Here is a 12,614-nt window from a genome sequence, read left to right on the forward strand (position 1 = left end):
CCCCACCATTATGTATTTCAAATTCATATTTTGCTGAAAGTGTTACTTTTGTCCATGGCATTTCTGCATGATTCTGCCTCTCTTTATTGCCCGTGTATTTTTTTGATGTCTTTAATTTTAGCTTAGAGCTTTTCCTGCACAGAACTTCCTGTAACCTTCATATATTCATGAAAGTGATAAGCAGTTTAGTTCTTCTGATCTCATCCCTCTTTATTTTACATCCTCTGGCCATATATATTGTTCACTATAGAAACTTGGGGTTTTTCTAAGTCTGCAAAAGCTGTCTTGATTTAGTTCAAGTATTGAGCATTGAGTCTGGACAATTTTAAATTGTCTTAGAGAGTCTCCTGGAGCATCACATTCTTCAGGAGATGGACTTGGGGGTGCTGATGGATAAGAAACTGAATGTGAACCAACAATGTGCACTCACAGCCCAGAACCCCACTGAGTCCTGGGCTGATCCCCAGTGTGGGGGGATTCAGCAGGGCTGGGGAGATTCTGCCCCTCTGCCCCACTCAGGTGAGACCCACCTGCAGAGCTGCCCCAGCCCTGGGGCACAAGGAGGACACTCCTGTGGAGAGAGTCCAGAGGAGATCACAAAGATGTTCCCAGGGCTGGAGCCCCTCTGCTCTGGGACAGGATGGGAGAGCTGGGGGTGCTCACCTGGAGGAGGCTCCAGGGAAACCTCAGAGCCCCTTCCAGGGCCTAAAGGGACTGCAGGAGAGCTGCAGAGGGATTGGGGACAAGGGTCTGGAGGGACAGAACACAGGGAATGGCTTCCCACTGCCTGAGGGCAGGGTCAGATGGGATATTGGGAGGGAATTCTTCCCTGTGAGGGTGGGGAGGCCCTGGCACAGGGTGCCCAGAGAAGCTGTGACTGCTGCATCCCTGGCAGTGTCCAAGGCCAGGTTGGAGAGGGCTTGGAGCAGTTTGGCATAGTGTAAGGGGATGGAGTGAGATGGGCTTTAAGGTCCCTTCCAACCCAGACTAGCATGTGATCACTTAGACACCCCCAGGAGCACACAGGTCTTTGCTCTGGAGGGTGACTGCAATGCCTGACGTGTCAGTGCAGTCATGCTGTGATGTTATCAAAGGTCTTGGATACCCTGAGTGAGTCACTTTTGGGTGTAATACTGGAAGAAAAGGTGCTACCATTAAAATAAATTAAAAATGCATCTACCCATGGCACTTGCTTATCCATACAGATGTCATAGGAAAGCCTGGTTAGTTTAGTTGAAATATATGTAGCTCTATCTTTTGAAATCTCCATTGGCATTCTGTTAGTCCCAGAGCTCAGATTCACAGCAGAAATGAATGTTTAGGATCAACAGAGCACCAGGCAACTTGTTTCCTTTTCAGTAGTACCTAAGGCAGTGACTATACACAGACCTGGGGTGTGTGTTCCAGTCAGGCAAGTTACATCAGAGGCATTTCAGTGGGTCATTCCAGGTCTGTGGGGAGTGCTGGGAATTAATTACTGGAGTACTTGGTTATAGGAGCAGAAATCAAACACTGATGTAGGGGCTGGCTCTTAACTGCAATTATTTTTCTTTCAGTTCTTCAGAATCACGTCCAGCTGGCCTGGAGGAGAGTGATCAGTCATCGATGTCTGGAGACCAAGGAATGAGTTTAGAGAAGTCAGGCCCTAAACTCTCTGATTTTGCAAGTAGGCCACCAGGTAGTAGGATTTTCTGTGATTATCTGAATGTAATAACTACCGGAGAGTTTTATTGATCTTTGCAACAGTTCTATTTTATTTATGCTATCACACATTCAATTTCAAACGTTTTTCCTCCTAGTAAGTAATTGGTACCATTGTTTAAGTGTTTTCTTTGGGTTAGCTCAAGTTGAAGAGGTGGCCCCATTCTCATTTATCATCCTGCAGGTATCATACTGAGTACTGCAGCGTTATTCAGCAGTAACATAACTGATAAAAAATGTTGTATTTCTAGCTGTAGCACAGAATGATGTCTTAAAAATTTAGCATTTACCAATAACTGATTTTTGAGAAGAAAGAGTGGTTGTAGTTGGAATGTTCTTTGCATAGAGAGGATTAAATCTGAATTTCACAATAGGATTTATATTATAAACCACATGGGGAATTCTTAGCATGTTTTTGGCCAAATAACACATGGCAGATTCTACTTTATACTCCAGACAATGTCAGGTCTGTGGCAGGTGTGCTGGTGCATGACTCTTGGGGGCTGTCAAATTCTGAAGTTGGTTTTAAGGAGTAGTAATTAGTGAAAGCCCAACTCTGCATTTCCCAGTGAAAGGAAGCCCATGGGCAGTTGCAGAGACTTGTCAGGTGGTGTGAACTTGGGTTTGTAGCTGATACAACATACTAAGAGATCTCCAGTTAAATCTCATGCAAGTAATACATTAAGTAAAACTATTTTTATGAATTAAGTAAGATCTTTATCTTTGTTTGTAAAGCCTGTTTTGTTAATGTGGCTCTCATCCAAGATAAGCAGGCTCCAGGTTGTACTTTCTATCCAATCCTGTTTGTTACAGAAATTGTGCTTCCTCTGATATTTGGTTGTTTTTAACCATGTGTCATCTGTTGCCTTAGGTTACCCATCTCAGCCAGTGGAGCAAAGGCCACTTCAGCAGATGCCCCCTCAGCTCATGGCACACACGCAGCAGCCCCAGCCCCAGCCCCAGCAGCAGCAGCCCCAGGCAGCCCCGCAGCAAGGCCAGGCTCCCCCCCAGACACCACAGCAGCAGCAGATGATGATGATGCTGATGATGCAGCAGGATCCCAAATCAGTCAGGCTGCCTGTGCCCCAGGGGGTTCACCCCCCCCGGGGGCCCCTGAACCCGGATGCCCAGCGGATGCCAATGCAGCAGAGCGGGAACATGCCAGTGATGGTGAACCTCCAGGGGCCTGGGCCCGTGCCTCCCTCTCCTGACAAACAGAGGATGGCCCTGCCAGGCAACCCTCCTCTGGGAAATAATGCAAGAAAAATGGTTTATCCAGATAATGTACAGAACCCTTCCAGCTCGCCCCTCAGAGAGGTGTCAGCAGTATCCTCTCTTCCAGAAGGAGCTGCAGCTGAGGGCCCTCCAACATCAGGAGCTCAGAATAATGTGACATCTCATTTAGTAGTTTCACAGAACCAGTTAATGATGACAGGACCCAAGCCTGGACCATCCCCACTTTCAGCTGCCCAAGGTGCAAGTCCCCAGCAGCAGTCTAGTTCTCTGTCTAGTGCTCTTACACACCATTTTCCAAATGTTGCTGCCCCATCACAAACATCAAGGCCTAAAACCCCAAACAGAGCGAGCCCACGGCCATATTACCCTCAGACTCCTAATAACCGTCCCCCCAGCACAGAGCCCTCAGAAATCAGCCTGTCTCCAGAGAGGCTCAATGCCTCTATTGCTGGTCTGTTCCCTCCCCAGATCAATATTCCTTTACCTCCCAGGCCTAATCTCAATAGAGGATTTGATCAGCAGGGTCTGAATCCCACTACTTTAAAGGCCATTGGACAAGCCCCATCAAATCTCACAATTAACAATCAGTCCAGTTTTACTGCCTCACAGTCACACAAGTTGGAAGGTGTGGTCATTAATTCGGGCAAACAAACCAACGCTGGAGGAACAAAGAGAGCAAGCCCGAGCAATAGTCGAAGGTCCAGTCCAGGATCCAGTAGGAAAACTACACCAAGCCCTGGCAGACAGAATTCAAAAGCAGCTAAATTATCATTGACAACTCAGCAGAATCCATCTCTCTTGCAGAACATGGAACTACAGAGAAATATGATGGCTAGTCCCTCTTCTTTGCCGACACCTGTGACCACAAGTTTTCAAAATAACTCCATGCTAACTAACCAGAATCCCACAGTTTCTGTACCTGCTGTGACTGGCATTCCTGAAGACAATAAAGAGAGCCTTAGCGTGCCTCAAGATACCGAGAGTCAAAGTGTACAAGGTGCCCTAGGTAGCAAGGACCAGCCCAGTATGGAATTGAAAGGCGCCCCTACTCCAGAAATGAAAGTGCTGGCTCCTGAGGAACAGGCAAAAAAAGATGGGCAAGCCCTAGACAGCAGTAAGCTCCCAGTCATGGAGGAAAGTAAAGCCATGGTATCTCCAGCCATGAGGGAGGCACCAACTTCTTTAAGCCAACTTCTTGACAATTCTGGAGCTCCTAATGTGACCATTAAGCCTCCTGGGCTGACTGGTCTTGAAATGGCACCAATAGTCCCCACTGGTGAGGAGCTAAAGAAGATAGCTGTCATTTCTCCACTGCAGGATTCATCCTTGAGCAAGGAGCCATCTAATTCACTTAGCCTGCCTCAAAATAATGAGCCCTGTCCAAATCCAGGGCACCAGGAACTGGGAGAAGTAAGTGCAAGTGTGGCACAGAGTGTTCCTCCAGTCATGCAGAGGCCTGTTAGCTCTTCTATTTCAGGTCCTTTACCTCCCAACCAGATAACCGTTTTTGTGACTTCCAACCCTATTACATCTGCTGCTAATACATCAGCTCCATTGCCATCCCACTTGCAATCTGCGTTAGTGTCCACTGTTGTCACCATGCCCAACGTGGGGAGCAAAGTGATGGTGTCCGAGGGACAGTCGGCAGCTCAGTCCAACGCCCGGCCGCAGTTCATCACCCCTGTGTTTATAAACTCATCCTCAATCATCCAAGTGATGAAGGGCTCTCAGTCCAGCACGATTCCAGCAGCCCCCATGACATCTAACTCGAGTCTGATGCCTCAGTCGGTGGCGGTTGTTGGTCCTTTGCATATCCCACAGAATATCAAGTTTTCCTCCGGGCCCACTCCTCCCAGCACCTCATCCAGCAGTCCTGTGTCCAGTATTCCCACCAGCAGGTCACTCGTTCTGAATCCCTTGGCATCTCCTGTCCAGCTGCCTTCTTCTGCTCCTGCTCCTTGCAGTGCTTCTTCACAGCTTCCTGCTCAGCAAGCCAAGGACTTGAGCCCGGAGGAGCCTTCCCAAGGGACAGGGTCGGGTGAGCAGTGCCCTGTGCCGGCAGCCCAGCCGGGACCTGTAGTTTCCTCTCTGCTCACAAGCAGCCCGGGCTCTGGGAATAGACGCAGTCCTGTTTCATCCAGCAAGGGGAAGGGAAAGGTAGACAAGATTGGCCAGCTCCTGCTGACTAAAGCCTGCAAGAAGGTCACTGGCTCCCTGGAGAAAGGAGAAGAGCAGTACGCTTTGGATGGAGAAACAGAAGGTCCGGGACTAGAAACGCCCGTCCCAAACAGTTTGGGAACAGAGCAAGCCCCAGCAGAACTCGATAACAAAAGCGGGACCCCTCCAGCAGGCAGCGTAACAAAACAGAGCACTTCTGGGCCCAGCCCCTCGAGCCTCAGCCCCGCGGCGGCCGCTCCCTCCTGCGCGTCCCCGGGCGCGCCCCCGAGCACTCCCGGCCCCGGCGCGCTCCCGCCGCCCCCCGCTCCGGCCGGAGCCGCCCCGGCAGCCCCGGAGCCCGCGGGGCCCGGTGCCAACGGCGGCAGCCCCGGCGGGGGCCCGGAGCCGAGCGGCGGCGCCGCGGCCGAGGAGAAGCCCGCAGCACCCCCGGAGCTGCTGCCGAGCGCAGGTGAGTGCGGGGAAGGGAGGGCACGAGGGGCTGCGGGACACCCCGGGGGCTGCGGGGCTGCAGGACATCCCGGAGGCTGTAGGACATCCCGGGGGCTGTAGGACATCCCGGGGGCTGTAGGACATCCCAAAGGCTGTGGGTCACCCCGGGGCTGCTCTCCCGGCGCTGCAGCCGAGGCTGGCAGCTGCTCTTCAGTCTCTAACAGCTGAGTGATACACGGGCTTGTGTTCGCCAACATTCGAGTTCCAGATTTTTTTTCACTTCCCATTTACTGCTTCAGTGGGGTACTTGTCATGAGCATATGATTCTGTAACTTTGTGTAACTGTTGGAAGCAAGGAGGAAAAGTGGGTGTATCACTAATGACAAATACTTAGGGTCCCTTTTATCCTGGTAGATACACTGGTATTCTGCTTTAGCCTTGCCACAGACTTTTGATTTTGTAAATTATTTCGATTTATTGAATTAATTATGATAGTTTGAATTAATCCTAATAATACTATTTTCCTCTCTGAATAACCTTCATCCTCTAGGGAAATTTCTGAATAATATCCAGAACAGAAGAAAAAAAGCAACCCACACCAAATCCCCATTTGTCTATGGAAAAACTTAAATGCTCATTTTGGGGAAATTAATGAAAAGGTTTACTGCATTCAGTTTGAAAACATAAAATACCTTTACATCTGAGCTTTGCTGTTTTAATTTGGGCATCTAGCAGACTTTATACATTACATTGATGCTACTTCTTGATGCTCTTTTTAATTTATTGAATCAGGTGTTGATATAAACCTATCACTCTTGAAGTGAGCTATGTGAGTGTTGTGCTTTACAACATGAATTGGACACAGAAAATAAAATCACGGATGATAAAATCCACAGAAGTCAGGGGAACTGAACACTTCAGCCTCAGTGTGACTTTCCCCACAGCTGATGGATGTCATAGCTGCATGCCACTGGAAAGTGGAAGCTTCCTTTGAGCTTCACAGAAGGAATTCTGGCTTTCTAGGAAGTGATAGTCTTTATTTAAGCAGGAATGTTACACTTTTTGTCTTCCTGTTCTCTGTAAGTTCACTATCACTTTGAAGACTAAAAGCATTAGCCCAACAAAAATTATTTTTCCACCCGATCTTTTTACTTGGCAACCTAAGAAAGGTTAAGTCATCATCTTATTGCTAAAGACCTTCAAGGGCAACTCCGGAGCGTATTGTGCACTTTAATTTAAAGTGTGAGGGCACTGATTCATTAAGAATATACTATTTCCCCCCAGAATATCTGTTGAAATTAACATTTAAAAAAATGAGACTAAACTATTGAAATTTTAGGATTTCCTTTAATGTCACAGTCTGCTGAAAAACTGTTACCTTTAAAAATGTTGTTTATGATACTTCATTTCATCACTCATTCTAGTTTGAGAAAACTTGCTTGGGATAGTTTTGCCAAGGTTTTAAAAAGGGGAGGTGTGTATGGTGGGAGGGAAGTGGAGGGTAGATTAAAAATATTGCATCTGTAGATGGCAAAGTCAGCTGGGAGAGAGAGCATTTTGTACCAACCTGATCACACAACAGGAACTCCTTTACTCCCTTTGACAATAATGGTTTTTCCCTCCACTTTTATTCTAGCATCCTCTCAACATTTAACACAGAAAAAAAGTTCAGTTGCAACAGCAGAAAGTACTGTTCAAAGAACAGGTAAATCTTCCTTTGGAAAAGCAGAACAGAGGTGAACTAAATCCTTTATGAAAATGTATTTGTTTGAATGCATATTCAATGGTCACTAACACACCGGGTATTTTGGGGGTTGGGGAGGGTTTTTTACTATTATTTGTGCTTTTGGGATTGTTTTACTTTGCTAGTTACAATGTGCTTTGGAAGTCTCCAAAGCCTTGTGGGAGATTCAGGATGGGGTCAAGTAAATGATGAAAAAATCCCCAAGAAAGGTTTTAGATATTTAGTGTTAAATTGGAGGGACTGGATTTGTAAGAGTGCATACATGGAAGTTCTATGCTGAGCTAATAAGAAAGGTGTTTCTTTCATTGTACCCTTTTGAATATAGAAATATGTTCATGCTGTGCTGGGATTGTGTTTTAGAGTGGTAATCCTTCCTTTTTGTGTTCAGCTCTTAGTGCCCTCCCAGCAGTGTTTCAGGTTGGAGCCCTGGCAGATGACTTTATGGTGTTGCCATTATTATCATGGTGTTTCACCCTCAGTTCTGGGGTGTTTTAAAAAAGTAATTCCCAGGTTGAGCAGGGAAAACAGATAGATGTGGGCTTACTTATGGGAAGTGCCACTCTCCATCTATTTTCCATCTCTAATCTGATTGGAAATAGGATTTTCAGGAATTAAAAATTGTACAAAATGGTTTTCTTTGAATTTCCACTAAGACAAAGGTGGTCATACACCCTTGTTTTTTCACACCTGACTCATTGCTCTGTGCTGCTGTGACTGTACTGGGGGTTTCTGCTGGGGAAAGCGCTGATGCTATCCATTTTTTGCTATTGGATTATCTCCCAGTTTAAATTTTGGGTGGGAAGAAAGGTCACTCCTTTCATTGCTCAGTCTCTTCTTCCTTAGTCCCCAAGACGTCTGTTTTCTCAGACAGTGCTATATCCCTTTACATTGAAGAGGCTGATGTTCCAACACTGCAAATTCATCTAGGAGGACAGACATTGCCCATTCTCTTACTTTTTTAAATGTCTGTATTCATTGTGCACACTCTAGCAAACTGGGGGCTAAATTGCTGTCAAAGGCAAAGCCCCAGTTTGTGTCCCACTGGCCCCAAGGTTGATGGGGAAATTGAGCTGGGCAGTGAGACAAAGCACAGGGGGCTCATCCATGACATTTCAATGTTAATCCCTAAATCTCTGGCAGTTCCTCATGAGAGGGCCTGTGTTTAGCTACAGGTCTTCCCTCTCAACAAAGGATACGGTGGATATGGAGAGAATTAAAAGACAGACAGTAAAAAGACTTGACATTTTATGTGCTGGAAAAGGAGAGCTGCTTACTGAGGTGAAAACTCTAAAGGAAACCTGACCTGTATGTACAAAATCACTGAGAGAGAGAGAAAACAGGTCAGACTTCTCTTTGCATCATCTCCACTGAGATATTTTCCAGTTCTGTGCAAGTGCAATTGGGATTCAGAAATTTGTCATTAGAAGATATTGCTGTGCGAGGCAGTTGGGTTAAGGCAGTTTTTTACATGCGCAATAGAGGCAGATGGGTATTTTTAAGAGTACTTTTTAAAAAATAAATAAAACCTAGAAGGCTTAGTAGAAATAAGCTGTCTAAAATGGAAGTTTAAGAAGGGAGAAGAGTGTAGCCAGGGAGTTTCTCTACAGTTTTCTTCTGCAGGGCTTCAATTTTCCCCTGTCTTAGCTGACTGTGGTGTCCTGAAGGCTGTAATCATACCAAGCACTTGGCCAATGTGGTATTTTAGCTTGCTTTGCTTTGAGAGAAGCTTATCCTTGAGATCTAATATGTGATAGAAAAATAAGAGCTAGTCATGCCTTGTCAGCAGGTATGTACCTCTACAGCAGACTTTAAAATTATCTTTTTCTTTTGTAGAACTTGAGACAAATGCTGCAGTAGTTGCTGGTCAAAGGTAAGGAGATAGTTTGTAGATTCAGAGTAGATATAGCTTTCGTGGGAGGAAGTCCCTTTCTCTTTGCTTAATTGCTCAACCTCTGCTACTACTTCTCATTTTCTTGGCCATATCCTTTCTTTCCTGCTAAGAAATCAGGCCAGTTGAATATTCCAAACCATGGCTGAAATGCAATGAATGTAAGGTAACCTTTTCCTTCATCTGTGCTTTGGGCAATGTTTCCTCTCATCCTTTCAGGCCTGGATGTTTCATGTGCAGCTTAGCTGCCATGTGGATTTTGTTTTCTGAAAGGAAGTCTTTCAAAAGTTTGTTCTTCTGCCTTGAGGATTGTTTTCAACAGTTTTCCTCTATTTACTTGTTAACACTGCCAAAACTTGATAAGAAAGTCAGGTAGAAACTTCAGGTTGTCCTGGTTAAGACATTTGGTAATTAAAAGATATTATTTCAAAGGGTTGTGTTCTGTCAGAAGAAAATACAGTTTCCAAGACCTACTTGGAAGATTCTAAACACCCCAGGCTCTCACTCAGGTGGCAGTGAGAGCCCCTGGGGAGGTTTTTGGCTGATGGTGCTGGCGCAGCTGGCCAGGTTTTGGACACTGCCCTCGTGGGTGGAGTGACCCCCAGGCTGGGCCAAGAGGGGCAGCCCCTTGTGGGGTCCCTCAGGAGATGGGGCAGTGCCTTCCTTTGTAAGGCAGGGAGTGCAGGACATTTCCTCAGATCAGGAATGGCTCTGAATGGAATATTTAACCGTATTTATCTTCATTTGGACTGGCATCTTTCAAAGACAAGCTGAAATTTCACAGTGAGTTTTCTTCAGGGTAGAATTTTTCTGAAAAGCTGAAGGTGGGACATTGGCAGCTGAGCAGATTCTCCAAATGAAGTGTCCCTATGGGACAACCAGCACATCAGATTACCCCAAGGGCATTTTCAGGGTTTTTCTGATTGATGCTTTTCTGAGCAAGACTGGAAAAGAAGGAAAGTCTGCAGGCAAACTGGGTCTGGTGATGGCTGATACAGTGGACAGCTTTGGGTATGTTGAACCATACAGGACAAACCTTGAGAGAATCACACATGGTTTGGGTGGCAAGGGACCTTAAAACTTACCTTCATGCCCTGGGCTGGGTCATCTTCCAGTATCCCAGGTTGCTCCAAGCCCAGTCCAGTCTGGCCTTGGACACATCCAGGGCTGGAAAAAGCTTCTCTGGGCAACCTGTGCCAATTTCTCCCTAATAGCTAATCTAAACCTATTCTCATTTAAAGCCTTTAAAAACCTTTAAAACCTTAGGGGAACCTTGCAACCCATAAACCACTAGAAATATTTTCACTTGGAGTAATTTGATTTCCTCCTATAAAATGAGGGAAGTGATGTGCTGGTTCCTATGAGACAATCCCAGCTCTGGATTTAGTTACTAGAATCTGTAAAAATTACCTGTACTGACTGAACTTTGGGTGCTGATGCCTGTTTGCTTCTCTCTGGGAAGCACCCACCTGTTTGGGGGATCCACTTTGTAGATGGCCCATTATACTCCATTTTAGGGAAATAGATTTCAGTCATTTGTATCTGACATAATGTACAATCTGCTGTGTGTCTTTCCTTGAGTATGTTTGTCTCTCCTTCCATTGAGAAACTGGTTTATTTCAGGTTTCTGTTACTTAACCCTAAAGTTTGTGTGGTTTTAGTGCTTCCCCTCAAAGCAGGACTTGTCTGAAGGGTGACACTGCAGTGAGACCTGTCACACACAGGTCACCCTGTGCTGTGTCTTCAGTCTCTGATTCAGGCATTTCCTGAAATCCTGCAAGTTGTCACCCAAAGGGCCTGAAATGAGCTTTCTTCTTTTCCATTATCAGCAGAATAATTTATTTCGTTAATTACTTACCTTTGAATTCACACGAGAGAAGTTTCGTTTAAATTTCTGAAACTGCTTAGTCACCAGAAATTGTCTGGCAAGAACACATTAAGAAGAAAACACCCAAAACTCAGTATGAGTTTACAGGGCTAAGAGAGATAAAATAAAAGAAGAATTTAATTATAAAATGTAGCACTCCCTTTATTGTCTCATTAGTAAGAAACAGATTTCCACAGTACCTAAAATTATTATTTTATAGCAAAAAAAGATTTTTGTTACCAAAAACACCCCAATGGATTTTGACTTCAAGCTTTAAAACCTAGAGAATGTTTTAAAAAACCTTTTTTTTTAATATGTGAAGAAATCACTTGGATCAATGGAGTAAGTCTTTTTAGCAAACCCAAAAGTTGGCATACTCCCTGGAGAGTTCTTAATTCCTCCTGATGTTCATCTGCAATTTCAGTTCTGCACCCCCATACTGCAGCAGTCTCTAATGTAACCTGTTTGCTTTTCCTAGACTTCAGTAATGGTGACACCTGTGGAAAACAGAGCAGACAATTTATAATGCATCTAATTTCTTGGTCTTCTTATGTTGAAAATATTCTCTTTGAGGACTTCTCAATTCTGTATCCTCTGATAATTTTTGATAGAAATGGACTGTACTCTGGCTTACTCAGGTCATTCTTCATCTGATAGAACTTCTGGTATCTCTAGCGTTTCATGTCTTCAGTGCTAATAGTCCGGAACTGGCACCTGTGTCGGGCCATCCTCCAGCTTGTCTGACTTGCATAGAAAAACATAATTCTTCTCACACTTCATCAGAAATATTTTGTCCCACTTTATTAGTAATGAGACAAAAGAGAATTGTGAAAAGTCTAAAACTCCAAGTAGAAGAAATTCAAGAACAGAGGATTCTGCCGCTTCACAGGAATCTGTAGAGAATGGGCAGCGCAAGAGATCCTCGCGACCCGCGTCGGCGTCCGGCACAGCTAAAGGTAACATGCACAGCCCCCCTTCCTGGGGAGAGGGCAGCTCCTAACCTGCTTCCCCAGGCCTTTGCCCTGGCAGTAGCTGCCTCGTAACGCTGGTTTGCAGCTCGTACACCTTGGGTGCTTTATCTCTAGTTTCAAGGATTTAGCCACAGGTTGGTGTTGAAGCGTTTCCCGACGTCTGCACTGGCAGTAAATGCTGTATGAATTCCTCTTTGGTACATCTGTGGAACTTGTTTTCTGCAGCACTCAGCACCGTAGTGTTCAGCACCTTGCCTAGTTGAATTCTCTTTGCAGAAATGCCTTGCTGTTGGAAGGACTGTACTGAGATCAAAAAGTGACATTTTCCTTTTCCTGAAGCCTGAAAGTCTTCCCAAGTGCACGGTCAGTTCTTGCCAAGTCAAATGCCATGGTTCAGGCACGCTCCAGAGGCTGCTGAGGTGGCAGCCAGGAGCATCAGGGAGTGCTGTGTGCTAGCACAGAGCCTCAGCTCTGCTTCACAACAACATCTGAACTCCTGAAGTTGTTAGCCCATGGCATTAGCAGGTGCTGACATACCTTACTCCTACCCAGGTTACAGTCTTTAACAATTATGCAGCATTTGTGTGATATGCATGGCCC

At 45.6% G+C, this 12,614-nt stretch overlaps 1 protein-coding gene across 1 annotated transcript in view; it reads left to right on the forward strand.

The window, feature by feature from the left end:
* NCOA6 (nuclear receptor coactivator 6) overlaps window positions 1-12,614 on the forward strand; it is a 44,041-nt gene that overhangs the window by 28,645 nt on the left and 2,782 nt on the right. Inside the window, exons 11-15 of the mRNA XM_030963061.1 lie at window positions 1,557-1,678; window positions 2,573-5,563; window positions 7,181-7,249; window positions 9,122-9,158; window positions 11,851-11,999. Coding sequence (XP_030818921.1) covers window positions 1,557-1,678; window positions 2,573-5,563; window positions 7,181-7,249; window positions 9,122-9,158; window positions 11,851-11,999 — 3,368 coding nt within the window. The remainder of the gene's footprint in view (window positions 1-1,556; window positions 1,679-2,572; window positions 5,564-7,180; window positions 7,250-9,121; window positions 9,159-11,850; window positions 12,000-12,614) is intronic.

The sequence above is a fragment of the Camarhynchus parvulus genome, chromosome 20 (genome assembly GCF_901933205.1).
Source record: "Camarhynchus parvulus chromosome 20, STF_HiC, whole genome shotgun sequence".
NCBI lineage: Eukaryota > Metazoa > Chordata > Aves > Passeriformes > Thraupidae > Camarhynchus > Camarhynchus parvulus.